We start from the raw sequence: 23,582 nt of genomic DNA, 5'->3' as shown, positions 1-23,582 counted from the left end.
AATAATAATAAAAGGACTCCATATAATGCTTTAATTAACCCTGAGGCAGTTTATTTCCTAGACGCACGTAAGTCCAGACTTATGGGAGGGTCATTGACAGATGGAGAAGGGGGAGGTAGGACACATCCACAGGTTTTTTTTTTATCATACTCGATCATTTTGGCGTTCCCTAAAGTTTTAAATATATTATTATTTAGCCTCTAAATCTTGCATTCATCCCGATACTTAATTTGATAATTCCTGTTTTGCATTTTAATATACTCATCCAACGCAGTGGTAAAAAAATGATAATTAAAAAGTGCCCGAATATGGCATACGTTCTTTGCACTTATCATCGATTCATTCCAATTCTTTTGTATTTAACGGTACGTCATTAATGATTTGTCATCCTAATGCATTTATGAAGCCGATCATTCTGGAAGGGCTTTTTGTCAATTCATGATGTGTGTGTGTGTGTGTGTGTGTGTGTGTGTGTGTGTGTGTGTGTACGGAGGAAAACAAAGTTTCAATTTAGAATGCAACGATGTGCACCTTTTTCACTTGGGGCCCATCACTCATAAAGATACAATCATATCATACTCTCAAACCCCGAGTGTTATGCTATTATTTTTTTGAATAAAATGTCATTCTTAAAAAGGCAAAATGGGTATTCTCAAAAGCCACGGGGGACAAATCACAAGCCACACAATCCTTTTTTTTTTAAAAGGAAAAAAATAAATAAATTTTTTCGCTGCAAAGCATTCTTTCAAAATCAACCGTAAAATACAAAAATGGAAGCCATGTCTGAACATATGCACGATGGTATTGTGGGTGGAGAACCATTGCAGATTCCAGCTTTTTTAGGCATGACGGAACAACAATCCCGTCTGTTAGTTGCACTGTATAACGAGACTGATCCAGAGTTTGCCAAGAATATGCCTACTGCTTTACCTGTGGCAGCACAACAATTAAGCAGCGAGTACGAGAAGCGCAACAGTGTTGGCAAGAAGGTGAGCTTATTTCTATTGATTGGTACAGCCTCCCCTTTCCCAGACTAACAAACTCATATGAATATCGTAGTTGGAGCGTGCTAATGTCAAGTGGGCCGATGAATACAAACTGTTTGACAATGTGCAACATGAGGCCGTCGAGAAATTATCCACCACCGACATGAATATTGACAAGGCAGCAGAGAACTTGGAGTTGGAAGAGGATCAAGAAAGCAGTGTCCATGATTTGGTTTTGGGCAGTTTATTGTACGGTGGCATTCGTCGTGAGCCTTCAGGTCCCGATGATCGTGCTTCCATGTCTCCCGTTGCCAGTCCCAATTTTGAAGGCGCCAAGCGTTTGTTGGAACGTGCACTCGAGAAAGGATACACAATGGCTGCTGTCCAAATTGGCTCATTCTATATGCAAGAAGAGAAATTAGCTGCCGGTGCTAATTTAAAGTCTGGTCAGGATCCTAAACTCTTGGCCTATGAATGGTACAAAAAAGCTGCAGATGCATCCAATCCTGTAAGTTTTTATTTTAATTCTACATGCGTAAGAAAGTTCTAGAACCAATCCCTTTGTTAAATTTTTTTTTAGATGGCTTGTCATAAACTCGGCTTCTTTTTGGAAAATGGTATCGGTTGTAAGAAGGACATCAAACGATCCATTGAATATTATCAGAAGGCTTATGAACAAGGCTATCCCGATAGTGCACATAATTTGGGTATCATCTACCAAGGTTATGTCAAGGATACGTCTTCTTTTAGAGATATTAAGAAGGCCATCGAATATTTTGAACGTGCCAAGCAATGGGGATATTCTGCATCATGCAATGCACGTAAGTTTACTCATATAAAAAAAAAAGTTTAAAAGCAACAAGAGGACTAAAATAAGCATGTATAATAATAGTCGGTAGAATGTACTTGTTGATGAGCAAGAATAACGAGTTGGCCAAAGAAGCAGGCAATCCAGGCAGTGAACCAGAGGATTATGTGGTGACTGGCATTGAATTGATGGAAGATGCAGCCAATAATGGAGATGCTGACGCCATGATGATGCTTGGGTTGATTTTTGGATCGAAAGACTACGGATTGTATGATATGGACAAGGCACAAAACTACATGGAATTAGCACTTGTTCGTGGTGATTTAGAAGCATATAACTATTTGGTGCGCATTTTGAGAGCCAAGATGGCAGCTCGTGTAGCACTCGAAAAGGAGAATTTAGAGAATTTTGAAAAATTAAGTCAGGCAGACAGAGAAAAGTTGATTCGTCAGCTTGCAAAGGAAGCCACACCCGATAGTGCAACACATCGTCAATGCGCCAACATGGCTTGTGATAAAAAAGAGACTGAACCAGGAAGTTTCAAGCGTTGTGGTAGATGTCAAAGGGTTTCTTATTGTTCTCGTGAATGTCAAAAAGAACATTGGAAGACTGGACATAGAGCTGTTTGTAAGACACAAGATTAAATTCCAATATATCCTATTCCGTACATATAGATTTTTTTTTTTTTTTTTTTTTTTTTTTAATAATAATAATATACATATAAACAAGAAAAAAAAAAGATTTTTTTTTTTTTAATATTTTTATTATTATTCATGATGACGATGAGTCAGATGATGTGGTGGGTTCTAATGTACTAGTATCGGACTCATTGTCAGAATCAGCCATACTATATGGAGATGGTATAATTGTATTTGTTTCTAGAAGTATCACTAAATCTTGTCGGACTGTTATTGCTTTCCTCCATTCATAAATGATTTCCTGTCGAAAAGAGTCAATGCGCTCTCGCCTGACTGGGTGATTAGACTCTAGTTTTGTTAGAACAATCAATAGCACTTTGCACATATGGTTGAATTTTTGAAAGGATTCTTCCAGATATAAATTGACGTGCTGTATAAAATCATGATTTTGTTCTTTTCCAAACGGTGTAGGGCCTACTGACTTTTCAAATGCTTGTAGTTCTTGCACCACAGATTTGACCTTGTATAAACAACGAGTGAACTCTATAAAACTGCGATCACTACTTGACAATGTGGAATGAGACATGTGTGGGAATAAGGAAGGCTCAATAATAAGAGAAGCAATATTCATTATTATTTTTAATAATAAAATAAAAAAAAAAGAATAAAGGAAGAATTATAGAATCTCCGTGCAATCTTTTTTGTATCCCCATTTGCTTTTTAAAAAAAAAGGCAGGGAGGTTTCAAAAGAACAATTAAGAACAAAATAAAGGTAACTTTCTTTCTGGATCAAAAAGAACTATAAAGAACATTCTTGGCCTTGTTAACTAAAAAGAAACCTCCCCTCGGCCTAAAAGGTCACACTAGCACTAGCATCACTCTCTCCTCCTCTCTCTTCATTACTCTTTTGTTTCTCCCTCGGAATCATCTATTTCTAGACGTTTTTTTTTTTTTTTTTTTTTTTTTTTTTTTTTTTTTTTTGATTATTTATTGTTTTTGGATGACCGTCTCAAGACATTTCAATCTATTTTTATCAATCGCCATATTGCAAACAGGGGGGCGTTTTCCCCAATTCATTATACACTTACATCTTTGGGCTCTTGCAACTCTCTCTCTCTCTCTCTCTCTCTCTCTCTCTAAACTAAGCTTTCTCCGACCAGAGTGGTTGTCAAGCTGACCGTCTCCAAGGAAACCGTCTCTAAGGAAACAATCTCCATATCAAACTCACCCATTCGGTCTTACACGATCGATTTTAATTTTTTTCAACTTGTTACACTATGAAAGAAGAAAAAACAAATCACGCAGCTTCAAATATTTGCGGGTTTCTGTTACACCATTTAAGAAAAAAAAGCGGATGCTTCCTTATACATTAAATTATATAAAGCAAGACTCGCGTCATTCAGGCATCGGGGGAGACGAGGCAATTACACCCGCAACAGTCCATGCGTAGGCCGTTTCCCTTCCCATTACAGCTCGTGCTTTTCGGTCTTTTTTCATTAAGGCACCCCCTCCCCCTCCTCGCTTACCCCCCTTTATTTTTCAACCCAACAAAAAAATGACCCAACGTAACGGTCTCCCCGGTGTGTGTGTCATGTATTTATATATAAAAGAAAATCTATTTATTGGCCCATTTTCTGCATCTTTTCTCCAACCTTGGAATTGACATCCAAGAATTTGGCAACACAACGATCGATACAAACAGCTTCACCTTGACTTAAATCGGCTTGCACATATTCCTTGGAGATACACTTTTTATGACAAGAGTCTGCAATTCTACATTTATACACTCGCATGTCAGTTTTTTTTTTTTTCTTGTCCTACTTTTTTTTTTGAAGGGGGGTGGGGAGGGCACTACCTGTTGAACAAATCAGTCACCATCTCAAGTTCTTGCTCGGCCATGGCAATATTTTGAGGGTTGATTGTTTGTTGCTGAGCTTGCATATTTCCACCACCAAAGAACGACATTTTGTTAATAGATGTTTAAACACACACACACACGCACACGAAAAAAAAAATAGTTGACAACAAGGGGCCAAAGAGACAGTCACGTTATCGCAAATCTGACAAAACAAGCATTTTTTTTTTTTTTTTTTTAAAAAAAAAAAGGGCCAACATTTTATTCGTTTGCAAATCACTTGAACTTATTAAGGGGTTGTTACAAGAGAGAGTTAATTATAAAGATTAGACGTGAATGACCATGAGATGCAAGTTCATAAAAGCGCGATTTGAATCCATTTCCATATCCATGATATCTGTCTTATATTCCAACTCATCTTCTGTTCGTTCTTGTTTCTCCTTGAATTGGGCGATTTCTTTCTGAAAGGACTCGATCAAGGTATGTACATCGTCTCGAAATAGGACGCCCAATTTACCTCCCCAGACGCCCAGAGGCAATGAAATGTACTTGATTTCACTGTGCATATCTTCTTGGGTAATCAGGTCCTGTAAGTTGCGTGCTAGTCGTGGATCTAACCCCTTGGATTCAATCACCTTAAACACTAAGATGACATTATTTTTAGTTATTAAGATAAGCAAAAAAAAAATCTAAAATTATTTACCTTCGCTGTTCAGTAATTGAGTAATCGTGCAGGACAATAATCGATGATGATAGATACGCAGATCCATCTCTACTACCTCAATAAACGCTCCAGGCTTCGCAATACGAACGCATTCCCTCACCAATTCTTGATATTGTCTAAACGTGTAGGCAAGAATCAAAAATCGAGACGCAATAAAATCAAACGAATGGTCAGGAAATTCTTTTAGTCCTTGTAACAGATTGACACACTGCATGAATTTAAAATTTTTGACCGAATTCGAAGCCCGTATTGAACTGGTGATGTAATCATCATGTAGCCCAGTCACGTTCCATCGCGAATGTTGCGTAGCAACATCAATACCCCACGATGCATCCCCACATCCGATCTGTAAAATTTGCTTTTCAGTGCTCTTTTGTTGTGTCACCAACTCTGGAATAAAAAACAGTCTAATTTTTATGCATAATTTTTTTTTTTAGCTTTTTCGTATGTATGTAGACCGTAAATAATGATATTACCCATCCACCGCGAGTTTAGCTAGTTCATGCTTAATGTTCCATCTTAGTCGATCTGTGGGTTGCTGTAGCCAATACGCATCTACAACACTTTCGTTGTGACTGAGATGAGATGTCGGTAACATGTTGGGCGAAGCGGGCTGTGACGGATAAAGGATGGAGTTGGGTCTTGAGCCAAATGGCGTATTGTCATTTGTTGTCACTAAAGAAGATGAAATGGAGTGTCTTTTCAAATGCCTTGGGAAATGATGTTGTCGAAAGGAAGAAGGCAGAGAAGAATCCTGCTGATAATCATTAGGTTGTTGATTATTTAGTATCACCTGTTGTGTTTCATCCCTGCGATTATTGGAGTGTGGCCAATGAAACTTGGGATAGTGTGGATGTCGACGCCTTGCCTTGGACCAAAGTTCAGATAAGATGGATCGGTCACTGTTGCTATCACGTCGATTAAACGAGTATTGAGATTCGGCGGTACGGATGGAACTACACGTCGTTTGTTGAGAGTTACGTCTTTCGTTGGGTGAAAGTGAGATCGTGATGCTGGGTCGAGGCGTTTCTTCTCCCTGTGGATTTCGAGAGGTACTGGACGTATCAAATGATGATGTGCTGCAGGGCACGTTGATGGGTGTTGTAAAGGAAGAGGCAGCTGCCTTCATGTTGTTATCTCGTTTCCAAGGTAATATGATATTACTGGTTTCTTTGGTCGTGCTGGGTTTACCTAGTTGATTGAACCAGTTTAAGAGCCAAGTGGATTGTTTATTATTATTAGGTGATGAGTTTGTACCCATTAGATAGAAAAAAAAGTAAAACAGAATAAGAAAAAAAAGGTACAAGGGGAGAAAAAAAAAATAGAAAGAAATAGAAAAATGTTTTTTTTTTGTAGGGAATCATTGAAACTTGTGCCACAATAATGCATATACTCTCATCATTTCCACCTGATATTTTTAAACAATCATCAGCCCGGACTTTTTACGTCCGACTTTGACAAATTTTTACCCAATCTAAGATGTCTTCAAAAGTCACCACAAAAATATTTCTATTTCCTTCCTCATGACTACCCTCTCTCTCATCAACGATCCAGCATACCATCTTCTTTTAAACTAGGCAGAAGAACCTGGTCTTTCTATTCAATTTCGAAAAAAAAAAAAACTTTTGATGAGACAATAACCTTGGACGATGGCAAGGCTGCCTTGGGTAAGTATGGCGACCAAGACATTTCAGCCATGATATTTTTTTTACTAGTCAGTGGAAAGAAAAAGTATTTTAAAGTATAACCCCCAAATACCGTGAAAAAAAAGAAAAGTAAAGGTGGAAGATAACTTTATCCAGTTACTGTTTGTTCTCAGATGGTAAGAGTTTCTTGTGTCAGTAAGACCAAAGTTATCAGCGTTTAAAACCTCTTGCCTAATCCTACCATATGGTTGAACAATGCGACACAGTACCCTGGGCGCATAAGATATAATGTTTGAGCCACCTGGGGGAGAGGAGGAGGAGGAGGAGGAGGAGGAGAAAGTTTTCACCGAGCTGAATAGTTAAAAACTGAGTGGTTAAGACAACTGTGGCCATAAGCATTTTATGGTGCGAGATAATTTTTTTTTAAGGTTAAGGCAACACTATCACAAAGCAGCTTGTATATTATTCTACGGTGATCCTTTAATTACTGAAAATCAAATTTTCAACTAAGTGAAGCAGTCCAGGATGTTGAACTTTTGCTACATTGTTACACCGTCAGAACCATATCTTGCTCGCAAGCAATATAATTGATTTATTTTTGTCCATTTAATGACAAAAAATACCGTCATACAGAATTGAGCTCACAGTATGGATTGCTTGAAGTAGTAGATAATGAAAGAAGATATAACGTAGTCTGTAAGAGTTAGTGTTCGAGATTTTTCGATCTTGGTCCGAGCTTGCTACATTTCTTTTGTTGATTTTTATCATACATCACTTCTTTGTGTTTGACACCTTTCACATATGCAATTTGTGTACCATAATTAAACTCGAGCGAGATGAAAAAAAAAAAGGATTACAAGGTATAATGCAGTAAATATGACTAACGTAAATGAGTTGATTTTGTACACAACAACAAAAAATTATCAGCTACTGGCTTAATCAGGTTTAGTGTGGATTTTTGTATCATTTATTGGAAGGCTTCTGGATTTTCAAAAACTCGGTGCGAACTAGCACAAACTCGGCGTAAGATCGAAAAGTTCCAACACTTTAGCTCTAAACCCTATGGAAACAAGTTGCTTTTCGCAACGCCTGAATTTACTAGTGTGTTTCTCCCACATGTCGCCCAATTTCTTTTAGTAAGCACAATAATATTCAAGAGGAAAAATATGATGTTTATTTGTAATGATCATTACATTATGATGTATTAAAGATGGAGGGGGGAGGGGGAGGGGGTTATAGAAAGGTGCGGGTGAATCTATGCGTACACCTGATATTTTTGTTTCAGTTAAAAGAGTTATAATCTATGATTGCTTAGCTGCTTCAGCCATCACTACGAATCGCTCAAGGACTTCCACAAATCCTTGTCGACCCACCAAAGCATTCTGTTGAAACCGTTTTATCGAAAAGTCTTCAATTGTACTTTCCCAACGAGACAAAAAGCTACCAACGGACATGGTTGCTTGTTGCGTAAATTGCGTTCTAAAATTAGAAATAATCGAAAATTAGACTTTTTTCATGCAAAAAAATAGTATAAACAAATAATTACATACTTTTCTGGATTTTCAGGTGAAACGGTATAGGATATTTCTTCAGTACATTTCATAATATTACACAATGACAAGTTTTGACTTGTAAGCGTAAATGTCTTTGCATGTGGGTCGATAGTCGACACTTCTCTGACGTATTGTGTTTCATCAGCTCCCATTAACTAGTTTTGATATGTTTAGACTATGGTTTCTCACACTAAAAATAAAAAGCATTTTTTTTTTTTTACCTTCAACATTAATCGAGGCATATTTTGTTTAACGGTAATTAATCTTTCCGTAGTCAATACACCTGTCTCAGGGTCCACTTTACGGTCAAGTACATCCACATGCTGCACATGAGGACAGTGTTCATTAGGATACTTTTGCCATTGAGCAGCAGAAACCAAGTTCCACTCGTAATTAAAAGTATGTACACTCTTGAAGAATTTCATTATTGTAGAAAGAGAATAAAGAATAAAGAATTTTTTAGGGGAACGGAAGGCACATTTATATGTAAAACTTTTTTTTTTTTTTTTTAGCCGAACCAATAGAACTCAATGTTCCATGTCGTTTGTTCCATTTCATTGCTGAGATTTATTACACTTTTTTCCGATACAGAAAAAATCGGCCAAAAAATCAACCCGGTGGGCGGCTGGTATAAAAGTGACATTACTATATAGTATAGCTCAGGGTGATATACACATATTTCCTTTTCAGAATTGGAACATGTTAGTTATTTCAAGAGAACAAGCGGTACTATATAGTACATACCTTTAAACCGCTTGTAAGTCTGTCATGTTTATTGTGAGGCCTGCTGAATCAATGATGACTTAGAATTACTTTGCTCATTTTTTTTATGTTTCCAAGTAAATCTGCAAAAAAACCAATGTCATAGTAAATGAAAATTGTATGCTATTTAAGATATTAAATACCTTGGGCAGTGCCACTGATACCTGCTAATTCTTCCATGATTGCAATTTGTTTTTCGGCCTCAATTCTTAATTGGCATACTGTCGCTGGAGCTAATAGAAACATATACCTTCTGCAAACCTGATAGCGCCTTGAATTCGAAGTGTCTGTTTTCCATTACATAGCAGAGCGCGTTATGTTCGATGCTCGCTCGAATAAAAATAAAAAATAAAAACTGGCGCATGCTCGAGTACAAAAACTCGGCACTACATCCAACCCAAACTTAGCGACAAATTATAGCTTGTAAAGAAAAAAAAACTTAATGACTTATTTATTGGGCAAGGTTCTCCTTAAATTGCTGTTGAACACGGTTATAGTATTCATCATTCAATAAGACTTCGACACCAGTAGCAGCAAGACACTTGGTAGCACGAATGGTATCTTTATGAGCTGTCAATGTCTTTGCAGCTGCAGTGAATTCAATGGTATGGTTGGAAGCGGTAGTATGAATACCATAGGCAGGATGAATACAAGGCATTTCGTAACTCACGTTACCCATATCCGTAGATCCACCACCAGCACGAATTTGTTCTTCTTCTGAAGGGAATTTGATACCGTATTTCTCCATATGGGCAGCATACGTATCTGCCATCACTTGATTTTGAACCACATTCTTGGTAATACCAATCTCTCTCCAGGTATATTTGACCTTACATCCTGTAGCCAATGCAGCAGCTTCGAAACAAGCTTCCAATTTCTTTTGGAGACGAGGGGCTTGTGTGTATTTAGTGGTACGGATAAAGAAAAAGGCAGAAGTATGTTCGGGAATCACATTGGGTGCTTGGCCACCGTCAGTCACAATACCGTGCACACGGTCAGTAGGTAAAAGCTGTTGACGCATCATACTGATACCGTTCCAGGTTTGTACAAGAGCATCTAAAGCATTCACACCCTTCCAAGGAGCGGCAGAAGCATGACTGGGTGAACCAAAGAACTCGACATGGACATCATTAATAGCAATGAAGGCAGCATATTGATGGTCATAAGAACTATTTCAAACAAAAGTTCGGTTAAATCACTCTCCCAAAAGTAAAACATCAAAATAACTTACGTAGGATGTAACATGACACAAACATCTACATTGTCTTGGAAAGCACGCTTTGCAACAAGTCGAATCTTACCAATCGATAATTCTTCAGCAGGAGTACCAAATAAAACAACTTTACCGGAAGCCTTTCCGCTTTCAATGGCAGCCTTGATACCGATGGCAGTAGCGAGACCACTGATCGCAATTAAATTATGACCACATCCTTGACCAAGACTGTATATTTTATTCAAGCATTAGTTTTTTTTTTTCCTTCCTTCCCATTGATTTCTCTCTGCTTTTTTCTTACCCGGGAAGTCCATCGTATTCTGCACAGACACCGACTCTTCTACCGGATCCACGACTGTATTCAGCCATAAAGGAAGTTTCCATACCATAGGCATGACGAGTGACTTTGAAGCCTTTGGATTCAAGGTAGTCAGTCAAAACTTGATGAGCATGAACTTCCTTCATACCGGTTTCGGGATGAGCATGAAGCTACAATAATAACGTCAACCATGAGTAACATTAAGTAAAAAACGAGAGGAAATATATGTATTTACGTCAAGACTAATGCTTCGAAGTTCAGCATCAATGTCATTGATGGCACTTTCAATAATATGCTCGAGTTCTGAGTCGCACTTGACGTCGAGTTTATCCATGGCCTGATAATACAAGTGTGTGAGTCATTGATAAGGTTAGGAGAGTTCTTTTTATCTTACTTGAGCAATATCTTGATAAGCAGGTAATTGCTCCATGGGATCAATGGCAGAATAAACAAACTTTTCATTCAATTCTTGCTTAGGTGTACGAGAACAAGAAGAGAAAAAGCTTGACAAACAGCCAGTTTGTTCCTGATCGCTACCGAGTTGAATGGGTGCCATATTCAATAAATAATTTGAAAAAAAAAGTTAAGACAAAAAAGAAGGCAGAAATTAGATTATCTGTTTTTATTTGTGGGAATTATTAAGTTACGACCGAGCACTCGACCAGAAAAAAAAAAGTCAAAAAAAGAAGTTAAAAAGTCTCACTTTATTAGTCTCTTTCTACCCTTTTTACATGACATGCGTGAGTGGGCATAATCTTTTCTTTGTCTCTCTGTCACAGAGCGTGTTGGGTCGCTTCAATCCTTCGGTTGCTATCAAGAGTGTATTCTCTTCATCAGTGTAAATTTCAGTTTCCGACGTATCTAATAGCTTATCTTCCTCTGCGTACTGTTCCAACGCAAGTTTAGTAGTATAATCCATTCTTAGCTCCTACGTAAAAACATGTTAATGTACATACATATACCTATTTGTAAAAGTACAGAATAAAAAAAAATAAAAAAAACTACCTCAGTACTCTTGATATGCACGAAGCAAATTGGACAATGCCAAAGTTGAATGTCAGCATGATGGTCGAAAAAGACAGCAGCGTCGAAACAAGCGTGATGGTTGCAATGGATACTTTGGATGGGGTGCTGTATTCGTTCGAAGGAAATAGGATCGATGAGTTCTATCTCTTTTGCTTGCTCATGACAAAGATCCGAATAACTGTTACTAAGACAAGTCATGAAGAGATGCTCGGCTGACTTTAATGATTTAGTTTCATTTTTTTGTCGTAACAAATGAACTGCGATTTGTTGTGTATCCAGCGGAAACGAACTTGTTTGAATTGATCTGGCTATACATTCTGTCGTCGCCTGAAGATACAAATCACTCACCAGCTTTATAATTTTGTTTTTTTTTAATTTTCTTGATATAATTTAATTTCATTTGTTTCTATTCTTACCTCATCTGTGGTTCTTTTGGTCACTGCTGATATCGAAATATGACTGATGTTGGATTCATCGTCATCCGCAAGCTTAATTTCGAACTTTATGGATTTATGAGGAGTGATTTTGAGTGCATGGTTGGGACTAGGCTGACAATGATTTACCAATGCTTCTTTGGAAATCCTATCATTGATAGCTATTGATTTCCTGGAAGTGAGTTGGATAAAGTATTTCAGCTTGTCAGTAATGTCAATATGCATAAACCCTTCATTCACCATTTGCTATTGTACATTTATATAATAAGTGACATTGTCCTTTTATTTTTTTGTATCAGCAAAACTCACCTCTTTCTCCTTGGACCATATCTCTTGATGATTTAACAAGAGTGATTTGCATTGTGGTTTTAACAAGGTACGAGTGGAATTCCAGAAATATAAATGATACTCCACATGTTCATTTGACTTCTTGAAATTACCAGCACGTATTCGATCCATAGATTTCTTTAACAATGGTATTGGTACGTCAATACAAGGCGCAGTATTTTGTTGCCAATTTACGTCAATGCGGTAGAGTTCATCTAGTCGTTCATATACTTGTGTGGTGGGCACATAGTCGTATGCCAAAGGAATTGGACCTAAATCTTTTTCTCGACTAAAGTTAAAGGTAAGTATTTACTTGGTATAAATGTGTGTATTCCCATCATATGCGCACTACTACTGTACCACGCTCGATAATCTGTGTAAGCTTGATTTTTGGCTTTACATGCAGGATAGCCTGGGTAAATGATATTTAGGAGATATTCTGCTAATTGATGTGTCTGTAAAGAGTCAATAGTAGGAGCTTTATCATGTATCAAACGGTGGTTTTCCAAGTACTTATAAATCTTCTCCAACTTTCTTTTTCGTAGTCGAAACAAGTTATATGGAATCTAGTCATTGACATGAGGTTGTCAGACTATCAATATTTTTTTTTTTTCTTCTTGTTTTATTTCTTTTCACTCACTCATTCAAAACTTACCAGTCCTTGGTCAGTCACATGTTTAAGCACTTTATTTCCTGCCAGTTGGCCCAATTCTCGGGATTGTTCAATTGTCAAGATATGAGGTTTTTGCCTTAATCTTCTTCTTTTGTACAACGTTGAATTCATTTACAGTTTGAAATAAAAAGACAAAAAAAGATTTTTTTTTACACACACACAACACACAAATATAATTTATATCCCGCCTTGTGTGTGTGTCACCTTCAATTTGACACTGTATTCTTATTGGCCCTTCCTTTTATTCTAATCCCCTACAAGCCCGAGACAGTTGCAGCAGGATTATTAAGAAATGAGTCTGTGTATTTAGATGCTCTATTAAAAGAGAACATTTTTTTGTATCATATGTACAATAAAAGCTCAAAACTTAACTGTGTACTTTATTTATAGTGTTATTCTCACATAAAAAACAGTATTCTAACTCAATTGGCTATTATAGACAATCAGGAAGAGCTCATTTCTCCTCTGTAAATTTTTTTTGGGGTTACACTGTAGTCAATCGTAGCACGAATCATGCATTTTCGAGAACCATTGTTTATGTAATAATTCACTCTAGGTTATAAGTACATCGTTCTAGAGGTAAGTTTTCTTTTAATTATGTAGTGTAACTTGTTTTTAAAGTGATGTCATGTCAGTTGGCATGATTTTCCTATTTCAGACAAAAAGTTTAAGCTCTAATATCATTTTTTTTAATACAAAATACTATATTGTTAGTTGGAAATGGGATTCCAGTCTGAACAAAAAAAGAAATGGGGGATGGGGGGTGTTACATTATATATTGTAACCGTTAGGTGATTGAGGTGATACTGGAATGAGGGGCAAGAGTAAGGGAAACTGAACAGAGTGCGCGCACTCTATTATCTCCTTCCCTCGGGAATTGTGCGCTTTCGTTGTGAATAAAATGTCACCGGGGGTTCCTTTTATGTATTTCCCAAACAGAGAGGTAATTGAAGCATATGTTTATGTGATACAGCTTGGCATATGCTTGATCGAGATAACAAAGATGTGTAGATAGGAGAGCATTTTCATTCAGGAATTAAAATGACTATTTACATTGAAACATTGAATGAACAATCATTAAACCTTAAATAACAAAGTCAAATTGATAACGAACGAACAAAAGGAAACTTGATGTCTCTAGACATTACTATCTTGATTTTTCTTCTCTCGGGTAAAGTTTAACTAGAAACGCATCATAAGTTAAATCATGGTGCAACAAAAGATGGCTCATTTCCTTTTTCGAGCCTTTTTACGTTTGGGTGGAATTTAATAGAACATAAGCCCTTGTGTACAAGCATTGTACACCCTCCCTTTCTCTGAAAGATCGTTGTAATTTGGGTCCATATGACCTAAGAAATAAGCAATCATTAAAATTAGTCGATCCATAATATTTTATATACGTCTTATAAAACAACATCAAAAAATTTACTTCTATGTAGGTTTGTAAAACATGATAAGAGGACCATCTTTTTTTCTTGTCACACGCAACAGCAGAAAAAAGAAAATCACTGATTACTACCATCATGACGCTATAAAAAGGAACTGAAAGAATTCTCTTATTGAACCACCTTTCTTATTTTTTACAACCACTTTTTCTTGTTTTTCTTTTTTTTTTAAAAAAAAAAAAAAAACCACATACACACACATATATATATATAAACAATGGTATTTCGTACTGAAAGAAATAGCAGCGAAGACTCAACTTCTTCTACTGAACAACATGATCCTCGACTCACTGTCAAAAAATTCACAAGAAGAGATATCTTGATCTGTGCATCACATGGGTATATTTATGCCATTCATAAAGCAGATGGAAGTCGACTTTGGAAAACGAGTTTTAAATCAGGCAGTGGCATCATTTCTCTATTTGTCAGAGATAACGATCGCTTGATTGCAGGCGCATTTGGCAGAACCACTTGCCTAAATTTATTAAATGGTGGCATCGTCTGGGAAACCAAATTGGCAGTAAATTCATTTTTTTTTAAAATAATAATAATAATAATTTACCCTTATATTTACAATCAATCATTTCATAATCGTAGGGAATGGGATCTGAAGAGGTGTCGGTTGTTTCCACACCCAGTAGAGTGTTAAGGCCCCACCCCGATCACATCATGGAATTACCACCTCACTATAATGAACAAAGTGTACCACCAGATTATCATGATAATGTCGTACCAGAATCTGCAGTCATTATTGCCTGCTCCAGGGGGAAAGCCATGGGATTAGACGCGGATTCAGGCGAAACCTTATGGACTTACAATTGCCCTGGTGGTGGGTTCAATATTCCCGTCGTTATTGTGGAGCCACCGAGTAAAGAATCTGATCAAGTTGTTTATATTGGTGCTGCGAAATGGGTGTATTGCCTAAATGGTAGAACGGGTGCACTCATTTGGTCAACCAAAGTGGCAACTACTTTATTTGGGTCGGATTATATGTCTTTAGCTACTGGTTGGAGCTCACGGCTAGCAGCTGAATCTTATTCGGCATTCAATCAAAACCCTTCTTTGCAATGTTTGGAGCTTGAACGGGATAGGAATAGGGTGAATACTTCTCAATCCTTCAAACGACTTGGAAAAACTGCTGCGCGCTAAACACGTGACCCGTTTACATAATAAAGAAGTAATTGATGTGAATTTTTTATGTAAATAGTACAAAAGACGGATTCGATATAAAGGCCACTTAAACAATTATATATGATGTTTTTGTTGTTTTTGTTGTCACACTAACTAGACATGATTATATCGCAGTCATTTATAGAGTCACTTGTTTAATCTCTTTTATCAAAGTGCTGAGCAATGACTTACCATATAAGGAACCCAAAATATCTACAAAAAGTTTGAGCCTATTTTTTCTTCTTTCTAACGGCTTTTTCTTTTTTTTTTAAAAAAAACTATACAAAAAAATGATGGGAATGTTTAAAGGCGATGAAAAGAACGGGGAAGAAGAAAGATCTGATTTCAATCTGACTTTCTCTGCTGTAAAAGCGTTTTCAAGCAAAGATGTGCTGATTTGTGGTTCTCACGGTAATATCTATGCCATTCATAAAACGGATGGAAGTCAACTTTGGCAAACCACATTCAAAGCCATGGGTGGTATCATCTCGTTATTTGTCACAGATGATGATAAATTAATTGCTGGTGCCTATGGTAAAACCGCCAGTTTCGATTTAATGACAGGGGCCATGATTTGGGTGAATAAAATGCCCGTAAGCCTTTTATTTCATATTTACTTTCTGCTTTTGCGCTGAATTTATATTTATATTTTATAGGGATTCGGGTATGAGGAAGTGTCAATTGTTACTACACCCAGTAGAATATTGAAACCCAAAAAGAACCCCGAACAACAACCCGCCACAGATGATATGGAATTACCGCCTCATTATAACGATGCCGTGGTACCGGAAAGAGCGATTGTATTGGCATGTTCACGAGGCAAAGCCATGGGTATTGACATAGAGACAGGCGAAACATTATGGACATACAACTGTCCGGGCGGAAGATATAATATTCCTGTGGTAATTGTGGAACCACCTAGTATGGAAGAAGGCAGACCAAATCAACTTGCATACATTGGTGCAGCTAAATGGGTCTACTGTTTAATTGCTCAAACAGGTGCTGTGGTCTGGTCTGCCAAGGTTGCGTCTGGTATGTTTGGAGCCGATTTCATGACATTGGCTACCCCCTGGAGCTCGCGTTTGGCGGCCGAATCACATTCAGCTTTTAGTCAGAATCCTGCACCACAGTACTTGGAACTTCAACGCCAGAAGGCATCAAACTCTTCCTCGTAGTTTTCAGAATAAATTTATTATGTATGTATGTATGTATGGCATACTTTTAAGACATTTTTTTGTGTGTGTTTTGTTCTGACAGACAAAATGCAATACCCCCTCTCCTTCCTGCTGAATGCAATGCCCGATAACGCATAAAGAGTTGAATCGCAAACATTGATTTGATAATCATACATTTTTCTTTCATTCTTTGCCACGTCATGCTTTTTTTTTAGTGTATTGTAGATAGATTAAACCAAAAAGAAAGTTATGATATTCATGTGAGATTTGTAACAGCAAGCAGCAGGAAACACACAATTTGACCATAATAAAAATGATCCGACGCGCAGAGAGACGACAGGATAAATAAAGAATGATCGTAATGATAAAAAGGTTAGGATCATCACGAGCCAATTTCGTTTCATTAGATCATTATTTGGTTTTCAAACAATTCTTAATAACAAACACTTAAACAATGAAGCAAACTTCCTTTTTAAGTGGATTGAGCGGGAGGCGAGTCTAGATGTGTATGTGTTTTTTTTGTTTGTTAATAAAAATAAAAGAAAGAAAGCGTGACGTCAAAAAAATTATAAGGTTGCATGAAGCATGAATTTTTTATTATTGATCGGTTCTTATAAAGTTATCATCTACTGTTTCGTCGCTTGTGTCACCTTCGGGTCCATTGGGGATGGCCAGGACTGAGCTCTGCCAACCACCAAAGCCAATGGCAAATACAAACATGGAACTGAGCGCTTCCACAATCTTGGGTGTGGGTTGGGACGTCTGCTGCATATTGCCATGACCCAAAGCACCCGAACTATAATTGCCCCAAGTGAGCAACTCTCCTTCGTTTGTCACTGCACCAAAATGGTAACTATTGGTAAAAAAAAAAGTCAATTTAGTTCAAGTTCTCCGGGCGTGGCGTGCTTGCTAAACTTACTCTCCAAACGAAACTTTACACACATCTCTATTTTGCAATTCTCTAAAAATAATTGGATCTGTAGTGGGATCCGCATCTGCTTTTCCAATCAATACCTGGCCTGATTTTGTATAGACAGCAAAATTATTAAAGGCCCCGGTAATGAACCTGTTCATGATGCCATCGCGATGATTGATTTCAGGTTGTACAGCACTAAATTTCACAAGCTCAGCCGTATTTTCTTCGGGGTTTGCAAGATAAGCTGTAGCATCTGTTGTTGTGTATTTCATCACACGGCCGTCTTTAGTGAGAGCCAAAGTATAATTATCTAAACCTGCAATTTGAACAATGTCGCGACCGATTCTGTCTGCGACAACATGCGTTGGCTCAGGTTCCTCCTCGACCTTGGAAGGTAGGATCATGTCGGGTGAAGGAATGACGTAAATAAAACCAAGATTTGTCAATACAGAAGAATTGGTCCAGTTTGCAGAAACCTGTACAACTTTTTCGTCTCCGTCCAGGTTCAAGTCGACCCGTTGTAACATGATGTGGTTGGACCAATGCCATACTGAACCGTCTCTCGCCAAGCCAATCACATGAGCTCTTCCACTTGAAATGGAGCTGAAGTGAATGGTGGGTTGTGTGGTGTTTGATTCCTGTATCTTTGTGGGTGTCAGTAAGCGTCGTGTGCCTATCGACCTACGAGGGCTTATTTCTTGCTGCATCTGCATTAAAAGGTGGGTATATTAGCGCGAGGGGATTGAAGGGGGGAGTATATATTTTAACTACTACTTTACTGTTCCCCACATCCATACAGAACCAGAAGAATCTAATGCATGAAATGACCAACCTCCTGATACAATGTCTATGATACCTTTATTCTGTAAACAAGCTACCTCCTGAGGAGTTGTCACGGTTCTTGGATACCTCGTACGCGGGTTACTGTAGGTGTGGATTAGAATAACAATAAAGTCTTGGCATTTTTTTTTTCTTTCTTTCTGTTTACCGAATGTTGAACTGAAACGCGTCTGTAGAGACTTTTGGGGTTAACCCAAGCCTGTCATCCTGATTCTCTCCCCACGTAAATACTCGGGTGTCCACTAACAAGGCAATATAAAGTTGCTTCCAGCCTTTATTTCTGAATGCATTATCTTGAGAAATATTAAATTCTTGGTGGCATAATCTTTTCCAAATATGTTGATCATTAACTAAATAATTGAAATATGTGGATACCATTGATAAATTAATTAATGATTTGCTATCCAGTAATATAAGAATATCCTGCAATAAAATATCTCTTGGTAATTTTGACAACATTTTAATGAAAAAAAAAAAAAAAAAAAAAAAAAAATTGCGGGAGAAAAAAAGAGAGGAAAGAGAGGGGTATAAATATGTATATATATAATAGACGGAGTTATTTTTTTTTTTTTTTTTTTTTTTTTTTGATAATTTATAAATGGGGTTAAATAATAATAGTATAAATAATAATAAATAATTTTGGGATAGTCTGGTTAAAAAGAAAGCTGATCATCATGTACTGGCAGAGACTCCATTTTCTTGGAAAGAGTGGATATTTTGTATGAGATGGTACTATCGATGGAATACTGCTGTAGTAATGTTTGATAGGATTCTGTGCATTGGTCAATAGCTTCTTGAGCAGCTATTCTATCACCTTGATAATAGGGTGAACCACGAGAATCTTCAGCATAGCTTATTTCGTCCATAGCAAAGTTATAGAGTTCGTAAAGCTTTTCGATTTCTTTGTCCATATCGTCATTGATTGTTGATGTTGTTGTTACACAAGATCCATTTGAAGGTCTTCTTAGAAAGGTTGACATGCATTTATCAAACACTCCCTCATTCAGTGAGTTTGGAATAGAGGGTCTTTTGGTGCCCGATGGAATATATAACAAGTCATCTTTACCATAGCAATTGTGCGTGGTTGATGTACTAGCTGTGGTTGCTGTGGTTTCTGTGCTGGTGGTGCTGCATTGTGATGGACGACGTTTGGGTAAGACTGGTGCAAACCATACTTTGAGTGAATTCCACTTTTCTTTAAAACTGGTAGGTGACTGCATAATAATAGTAGTATTTTATGTAAGAAAAAAAAAAAGAGAGAAAAAAAAAAGAAAAGAAACTTGGTGAAAAAGAGTAGAGTTTATATAGAAACCCTTATTTTGAAACAAGAAAAAGGGGAGAGATAAAAAGGGGAGACAAAGAGAAACGGCATATATGGATAAATATATTTATTCTAGGAGAATATGTCAGTCTCTTCTTTCTCCTGCTGGTGGCAATAAAGAACTCACTCTTTATTTCCCCTGCTTATTTAAATTCATGCAAATTGTTGTTGTTGTTGTTATTTTGTTGTTGTTTATGGCAAGAATGATTATTATATTTAAGCCACTTTAGATACATATATTACCACTTCTCCTCTTGTCCTCCCCCCACCCCTTTGCTCCTTTTTATCTATCTATATATACAACATCAACAACAAAACAACAACAACAAACAACAAAAAAAAACAAAAAAAAAAAATTAACCCCTTTTATTGATATAATAATGCAGTGGTTACTAATAATAATAAAAGTAATTGCAGTATATTTGTAATTTGTATACGATCAGCTAAAGAAGTGGTAGATAGCGGCATAGAGTCACCGTCTGATATCCCACTATAGGTCTTTCCGTCAATATCATCACAATCAGAATCGGGTTTGTTAGTCTTTATCACACTGGTTGTATAATTCGTATTTGTCAAGACAGTTGAATATCCAATTGTTTCCAAAATACGCAAGATGCCTGGACCGATTGCAGATTTATAAACATATTCGATCGTTTCATCTCTCTTTTCTGTTGTGTTGACGGTGGTATTATGAACGACTGTTGTAATATTGACAAGTTTGCTTATGGTTAGATTGTATTTGATGATCGGTATATCCGTATACCCATCCTCAATCAACATCTGTAGTGTCTTCCCCTTGACGAAATGATGTGTCATCAGGAAATCCGGTGTGGTGCTATAATCATCATCGACATGGGAGATCGAGACACCCGGTCGATAATAAGCTTCCTGCAGCGATGAGAGTACATCAGGACCTGTCATTAATTGGATGGAGTCATAGGTGGAATTTAAGTAAGGATTGGTATTATAAAGTGTGTGATTATTATTTGTTCTTGTGAATCGAAAGGTTAAAGTTTTGGAAGTGGACAATGAAACGTACATGGCTTTGGCTCTAGAGGATTGAGTTGCATTATTCAAGAATGAATTCATAAAATTAACAATAAAAGAGTTTGGTGAGTCTGCAATGCAGAAACCTTGCATATCGAAACTATATTCGACCAGATCGGCCGTAATATTCTTGGCGGGTATGAATAATTTCAGGAATTTATCGAAGATCAAATTCGGTTGAAATCCTGTGACATACGCTGGACCCGTATCGTGCTTAACAAACCAATTCGGACTCGGTGTCATCATTTTTAAATTATCGGATGGGATCAAACCCTTTAATAATTCTTGAAAAGGAGACGTACTATCTGAGAAATAGGGAGCCCATGAAGATAACATACCTAATCCATGAATCATTTGGTGCAATACAACATATTCAAGATCCACCTGGTGGTCTTCAATAGAACTACTATCGTTAGCAAAGTAAAATCCACCTATTCCATCCGAATCCATCTCATTATTGTGTATATCATGATTGATATCCACCGCTAGATCGTAACTAGCCCAACTACTAATATCCGTGTACGGTGCTCGGATCTGTTTCGCTAATGCCTGTGGGTAAATGAAGTTGGAGTCCGCCTCATCCAGTGAAATCAATGTAAACTATCGCTTTTATCTATCAGTAAACATTCCCTTATCCATCAGCTCATATCTCCTCTACCTGTGAGCTAGGCGTACCCCATCCAAACGTGCTATTCGAACAACGATTCAGGCAAAAGCTGTAATAAGACGCCTTGATTCTAAAAATTAAAGGCGTCAAAAGAAAGAAAGAAGGACAAGAACAACAAAAAAGCTTACACAATCTGGTTACGAAAGTTCAAGACGTCCGAGAGTCGATAGGCCGCAGAAACAAGTGCGGCTTGAACTTTGGCACAATGCGTATTGTCTATTTCACAGTAAAGCTTGACCTGCACTACCTCATTGATATCTGTGACATTAGGTTCTCGTGTGAATAATTCTTTCGAGTTGTAAATGTCTTGATTGACTGGATCGCTAATGTTTGCGGTAGAAGTTAAAACGTCTTGTTCATAACCAAACACATGTGGGAATAAGAATAATAAAAATACAATAGAATACATGAGGGGAAACTTAAGAAAGGGAGGCGGGGGGCGAGCGAGCGAGCGGCGGTAGGGGAATCGAACTCTTACTAAACGGGAGAACTATAAAAATTAAGCCACCCAAAAAAGGGGATTCTTACAAAAAAGGGGAAGCAGTAAAGTCTAGAATCAGGCACACAAAAAAGACGCGGGTGTTTTTATTTAATTGTTAGCCAATGATGATCCCTTTTCAAAAATGAAATGGTATTGGCTGTAGACCCTATCTCTAATGATTCTAATCGTCTACATTCTTTCATGAGACGCTGTTCATTCACCCACTGACCACCATGAGTGGTAGTCAGATGACGTAATCGAGGTAACCATGGGAATGTATCCATGGCATCGCTGGAGATAGAGACAGAATAAAGATAAATTCGATTTAAATTGATCAAATTGCCTAATCCTTTTAAATAATCTCTCCCTCCCCCTTCCTCCTTGTGCTGTCTTAATTCAAAAACTTCCAATTGCGGAATAGACCGAAACAATGCATGCAGCCCATCTGATGAAATTGTTGGAAAACATAGGCGGAGTTCAACTAAATGGTGACATTTTGATAAATGATGCAGAGAAACGTCAGTTGCAAGTAAATCGTGTTCTGTAGTAGCATAAGACGATATAGAACGCTTCACTGGATGTTTCCCTCCGTTACCCCCTCCTTTAGGATAGATATTCATCTTGGGCGATACATCCAGTCGTCTTATTCCATCCATCAATTCTGTAATTACTCCATCCATCCTACCCGCAGCCACACGCGTCATTCGGAAATCTTGCAGCTCCTTTAGATTACTCAAAGCTTGTCGTATACAAGGAAAATGACGCCCAACATCATGACATGACACATGAAGACATTTCAGCTTTTTACAAAATTGGGCTATACACAGCCACGTCATGTCTGTCAATTCGATATTCAACATCTTGAGACTGACCAATCGATTTTTTCTTAACAGACTCTGAAGGCTAGCTGCACTCACTGCACATGATGAAATATCCAAGTACTGCAAGTTATTGAATTCTGTAAAAGAAGACGGTGATATATCCTGGTACTGCATAGATAATGCAGTGATGCTAGGTACCTGAGCTAGGATCGACGATATCAGAAAAGATGGTACCTTGAGTCGATTTGTTGATTTCTTTGACAGATCCATCGCCATCGATGATAAGTCATGAGAAGGTCGTACTTGATAGACATGGTCGCGTTGATGCTCAAAAGCAAGCTTATTACTTCCTTTTAGTCTGTATCCATTTAAAAACAATCCATCTAGACTAGAAAATGATTTAGTGAGAGCCATCACCATCTCTTGAGATAGGCACCAGCATCCACTAAGATCAAGCTCTGAGATACCATGCACCGCTGTACCCGTACTCGTAATCAAATTGATACGGTTTTCCTTCAAAAATCGGAGTAAAATACTATTACTGAGTGTGGCGTAAGAGGAAAGATCAAGACGACTCCAGCATCTTACATGAGTACTGAAAAAATTACGCATGGCTGTACAAGTTTGTAAAAGCTGACATTTATCGCGAACACTGGGAACTGATTGTATGATGTCCAACAACAATTCAGCTGGTAAATTAAGAATTTGCATTTTACTAACAACAAAGGAAAAAAA

General features: G+C 37.5%; 12 protein-coding genes across 12 annotated transcripts; 3 read left to right on the top strand and 9 right to left on the bottom strand.

Moving 5' to 3' along the window:
• The first annotated feature begins 742 nt into the window (after window positions 1-742).
• Window positions 743-2,492, top strand: EV154DRAFT_605462 (uncharacterized protein). Its single transcript, XM_051607474.1, has 4 exons — window positions 743-989; window positions 1,060-1,494; window positions 1,567-1,807; window positions 1,879-2,492. The coding sequence occupies exons 1-4, from the start codon at window positions 771-773 to the stop codon at window positions 2,436-2,438; spliced, it is 1,455 nt and encodes a 484-aa protein (XP_051454088.1). The 5' UTR covers window positions 743-770; the 3' UTR covers window positions 2,439-2,492.
• A 1,338-nt stretch (window positions 2,493-3,830) lies between these two features.
• Window positions 3,831-4,472, bottom strand: EV154DRAFT_11952 (mitochondrial import inner membrane translocase subunit tim10). The gene is made up of 2 exons (XM_051593940.1): window positions 4,288-4,472; window positions 3,831-4,205 (listed from the first exon to the last, which is right to left on the bottom strand). Exons 1-2 carry the CDS (start codon window positions 4,395-4,397, stop codon window positions 4,052-4,054), a joined length of 264 nt encoding a protein of 87 aa, XP_051454087.1. The 5' UTR covers window positions 4,398-4,472; the 3' UTR covers window positions 3,831-4,051.
• A 13-nt stretch (window positions 4,473-4,485) lies between these two features.
• On the bottom strand, window positions 4,486-6,334 carry EV154DRAFT_520377 (uncharacterized protein). Its single transcript, XM_051602819.1, has 3 exons — window positions 5,488-6,334; window positions 4,991-5,418; window positions 4,486-4,930 (listed from the first exon to the last, which is right to left on the bottom strand). The coding sequence occupies exons 1-3, from the start codon at window positions 6,270-6,272 to the stop codon at window positions 4,614-4,616; spliced, it is 1,530 nt and encodes a 509-aa protein (XP_051454086.1). The 5' UTR covers window positions 6,273-6,334; the 3' UTR covers window positions 4,486-4,613.
• A 1,476-nt stretch (window positions 6,335-7,810) lies between these two features.
• Window positions 7,811-8,693, bottom strand: EV154DRAFT_520374 (PRELI-like family-domain-containing protein). The gene is made up of 3 exons (XM_051602818.1): window positions 8,432-8,693; window positions 8,208-8,365; window positions 7,811-8,136 (listed from the first exon to the last, which is right to left on the bottom strand). The coding sequence occupies exons 1-3, from the start codon at window positions 8,633-8,635 to the stop codon at window positions 7,959-7,961; spliced, it is 540 nt and encodes a 179-aa protein (XP_051454085.1). The 5' UTR covers window positions 8,636-8,693; the 3' UTR covers window positions 7,811-7,958.
• Window positions 8,694-9,423: 730 nt separating this feature from the next.
• EV154DRAFT_539651 (uncharacterized protein) lies at window positions 9,424-10,934 on the bottom strand (the record flags this gene model as incomplete). Its single annotated transcript, XM_051604358.1, has 5 exons — window positions 9,424-10,141; window positions 10,204-10,413; window positions 10,487-10,674; window positions 10,740-10,841; window positions 10,899-10,934. 5 exons carry the CDS (start codon window positions 10,932-10,934, stop codon window positions 9,424-9,426), a joined length of 1,254 nt encoding a protein of 417 aa, XP_051454084.1.
• Window positions 10,935-11,231: 297 nt separating this feature from the next.
• EV154DRAFT_605456 (uncharacterized protein) lies at window positions 11,232-13,089 on the bottom strand (the record flags this gene model as incomplete). Its single annotated transcript, XM_051607473.1, has 6 exons — window positions 12,947-13,089; window positions 12,652-12,857; window positions 12,274-12,580; window positions 11,947-12,210; window positions 11,510-11,881; window positions 11,232-11,432 (listed from the first exon to the last, which is right to left on the bottom strand). The coding sequence occupies exons 1-6, from the start codon at window positions 13,073-13,075 to the stop codon at window positions 11,232-11,234; spliced, it is 1,479 nt and encodes a 492-aa protein (XP_051454083.1). The 5' UTR covers window positions 13,076-13,089.
• A 1,360-nt stretch (window positions 13,090-14,449) lies between these two features.
• EV154DRAFT_520369 (quinon protein alcohol dehydrogenase-like superfamily) lies at window positions 14,450-15,657 on the top strand. The gene is made up of 2 exons (XM_051602817.1): window positions 14,450-14,929; window positions 15,007-15,657. Exons 1-2 carry the CDS (start codon window positions 14,627-14,629, stop codon window positions 15,556-15,558), a joined length of 855 nt encoding a protein of 284 aa, XP_051454082.1. The 5' UTR covers window positions 14,450-14,626; the 3' UTR covers window positions 15,559-15,657.
• A 96-nt stretch (window positions 15,658-15,753) lies between these two features.
• Window positions 15,754-16,860, top strand: EV154DRAFT_11928 (uncharacterized protein). The gene is made up of 2 exons (XM_051593939.1): window positions 15,754-16,172; window positions 16,236-16,860. Exons 1-2 carry the CDS (start codon window positions 15,870-15,872, stop codon window positions 16,752-16,754), a joined length of 822 nt encoding a protein of 273 aa, XP_051454081.1. The 5' UTR covers window positions 15,754-15,869; the 3' UTR covers window positions 16,755-16,860.
• Window positions 16,861-17,321: 461 nt separating this feature from the next.
• On the bottom strand, window positions 17,322-18,999 carry EV154DRAFT_449121 (regulator of chromosome condensation 1/beta-lactamase-inhibitor protein II). The gene is made up of 4 exons (XM_051597175.1): window positions 18,659-18,999; window positions 18,450-18,594; window positions 17,674-18,377; window positions 17,322-17,607 (listed from the first exon to the last, which is right to left on the bottom strand). The coding sequence occupies exons 1-4, from the start codon at window positions 18,967-18,969 to the stop codon at window positions 17,352-17,354; spliced, it is 1,416 nt and encodes a 471-aa protein (XP_051454080.1). The 5' UTR covers window positions 18,970-18,999; the 3' UTR covers window positions 17,322-17,351.
• Window positions 19,000-19,008: 9 nt separating this feature from the next.
• On the bottom strand, window positions 19,009-19,727 carry EV154DRAFT_520363 (uncharacterized protein). The gene has a single exon (XM_051602816.1). The coding sequence runs from the start codon at window positions 19,488-19,490 to the stop codon at window positions 19,164-19,166; it is 327 nt and encodes a 108-aa protein (XP_051454079.1). The 5' UTR covers window positions 19,491-19,727; the 3' UTR covers window positions 19,009-19,163.
• Window positions 19,728-20,176: 449 nt separating this feature from the next.
• Window positions 20,177-21,978, bottom strand: EV154DRAFT_520358 (uncharacterized protein). The gene is made up of 3 exons (XM_051602815.1): window positions 21,674-21,978; window positions 21,537-21,615; window positions 20,177-21,478 (listed from the first exon to the last, which is right to left on the bottom strand). Exons 1-3 carry the CDS (start codon window positions 21,952-21,954, stop codon window positions 20,198-20,200), a joined length of 1,641 nt encoding a protein of 546 aa, XP_051454078.1. The 5' UTR covers window positions 21,955-21,978; the 3' UTR covers window positions 20,177-20,197.
• A 123-nt stretch (window positions 21,979-22,101) lies between these two features.
• Window positions 22,102-23,573, bottom strand: EV154DRAFT_520357 (uncharacterized protein). The gene has a single exon (XM_051602814.1). It carries the CDS (start codon window positions 23,556-23,558, stop codon window positions 22,131-22,133), a length of 1,428 nt encoding a protein of 475 aa, XP_051454077.1. The 5' UTR covers window positions 23,559-23,573; the 3' UTR covers window positions 22,102-22,130.
• Between the last annotated feature and the right edge of the window lie 9 nt (window positions 23,574-23,582).

The sequence above is a fragment of the Mucor mucedo genome (genome assembly GCF_025094135.1).
Source record: "Mucor mucedo strain NRRL 3635 chromosome Unknown EV154scaffold_101, whole genome shotgun sequence".
Taxonomy (NCBI): domain Eukaryota; kingdom Fungi; phylum Mucoromycota; class Mucoromycetes; order Mucorales; family Mucoraceae; genus Mucor; species Mucor mucedo.
The sequence above is the reverse complement of the archived record's forward strand: the minus strand, read 5'-3'. Positions and strand labels throughout refer to the sequence as shown.

Excerpts from the sequence above, each read along its gene's own strand:
- EV154DRAFT_605462 (XM_051607474.1), top strand. The coding sequence starts at position 771 with ATGGAAGCCATGTCTGAACATATGCACGATGGTATTGTGGGTGGAGAA. Across the intron at positions 1,495-1,566 it reads CTGCAGATGCATCCAATCCT|ATGGCTTGTCATAAACTCGG; the intron begins GTAAGTTTTTAT and ends ATTTTTTTTTAG. Across the intron at positions 1,808-1,878 it reads TTCTGCATCATGCAATGCAC|TCGGTAGAATGTACTTGTTG; the intron begins GTAAGTTTACTC and ends GTATAATAATAG.
- EV154DRAFT_11952 (XM_051593940.1), bottom strand. The coding sequence starts at position 4,397 with ATGTCGTTCTTTGGTGGTGGAAATATGCAAGCTCAGCAACAAACAATC. Across the intron at positions 4,206-4,287 it reads GTGACTGATTTGTTCAACAG|AATTGCAGACTCTTGTCATA; the intron begins GTAGTGCCCTCC and ends GTATAAATGTAG.
- EV154DRAFT_520377 (XM_051602819.1), bottom strand. The coding sequence starts at position 6,272 with ATGGGTACAAACTCATCACCTAATAATAATAAACAATCCACTTGGCTC. Across the intron at positions 5,419-5,487 it reads GCTAAACTCGCGGTGGATGG|ACTGTTTTTTATTCCAGAGT; the intron begins GTAATATCATTA and ends CATAAAAATTAG. Across the intron at positions 4,931-4,990 it reads TCAATTACTGAACAGCGAAG|TGTTTAAGGTGATTGAATCC; the intron begins GTAAATAATTTT and ends ATGTCATCTTAG.
- EV154DRAFT_520374 (XM_051602818.1), bottom strand. The coding sequence starts at position 8,635 with ATGAAATTCTTCAAGAGTGTACATACTTTTAATTACGAGTGGAACTTG. Across the intron at positions 8,366-8,431 it reads TGCCTCGATTAATGTTGAAG|TTAATGGGAGCTGATGAAAC; the intron begins GTAAAAAAAAAA and ends TATCAAAACTAG. Across the intron at positions 8,137-8,207 it reads TCACCTGAAAATCCAGAAAA|AACGCAATTTACGCAACAAG; the intron begins GTATGTAATTAT and ends TTCTAATTTTAG.
- EV154DRAFT_520369 (XM_051602817.1), top strand. The coding sequence starts at position 14,627 with ATGGTATTTCGTACTGAAAGAAATAGCAGCGAAGACTCAACTTCTTCT. Across the intron at positions 14,930-15,006 it reads TCTGGGAAACCAAATTGGCA|GGAATGGGATCTGAAGAGGT; the intron begins GTAAATTCATTT and ends TCATAATCGTAG.
- EV154DRAFT_11928 (XM_051593939.1), top strand. The coding sequence starts at position 15,870 with ATGATGGGAATGTTTAAAGGCGATGAAAAGAACGGGGAAGAAGAAAGA. Across the intron at positions 16,173-16,235 it reads TTTGGGTGAATAAAATGCCC|GGATTCGGGTATGAGGAAGT; the intron begins GTAAGCCTTTTA and ends TATATTTTATAG.
- EV154DRAFT_449121 (XM_051597175.1), bottom strand. The coding sequence starts at position 18,969 with ATGTTGTCAAAATTACCAAGAGATATTTTATTGCAGGATATTCTTATA. Across the intron at positions 18,378-18,449 it reads CTGTATGGATGTGGGGAACA|ATGCAGCAAGAAATAAGCCC; the intron begins GTAAAGTAGTAG and ends CTTTTAATGCAG. Across the intron at positions 17,608-17,673 it reads TGTAAAGTTTCGTTTGGAGA|TTACCATTTTGGTGCAGTGA; the intron begins GTAAGTTTAGCA and ends TTTTACCAATAG.
- EV154DRAFT_520363 (XM_051602816.1), bottom strand. The coding sequence starts at position 19,490 with ATGTCAACCTTTCTAAGAAGACCTTCAAATGGATCTTGTGTAACAACA.
- EV154DRAFT_520358 (XM_051602815.1), bottom strand. The coding sequence starts at position 21,954 with ATGTATTCTATTGTATTTTTATTATTCTTATTCCCACATGTGTTTGGT. Across the intron at positions 21,616-21,673 it reads AACTTTCGTAACCAGATTGT|AATCAAGGCGTCTTATTACA; the intron begins GTAAGCTTTTTT and ends TTTAATTTTTAG. Across the intron at positions 21,479-21,536 it reads GGGGTACGCCTAGCTCACAG|TTTACATTGATTTCACTGGA; the intron begins GTAGAGGAGATA and ends TAAAAGCGATAG.
- EV154DRAFT_520357 (XM_051602814.1), bottom strand. The coding sequence starts at position 23,558 with ATGCAAATTCTTAATTTACCAGCTGAATTGTTGTTGGACATCATACAA.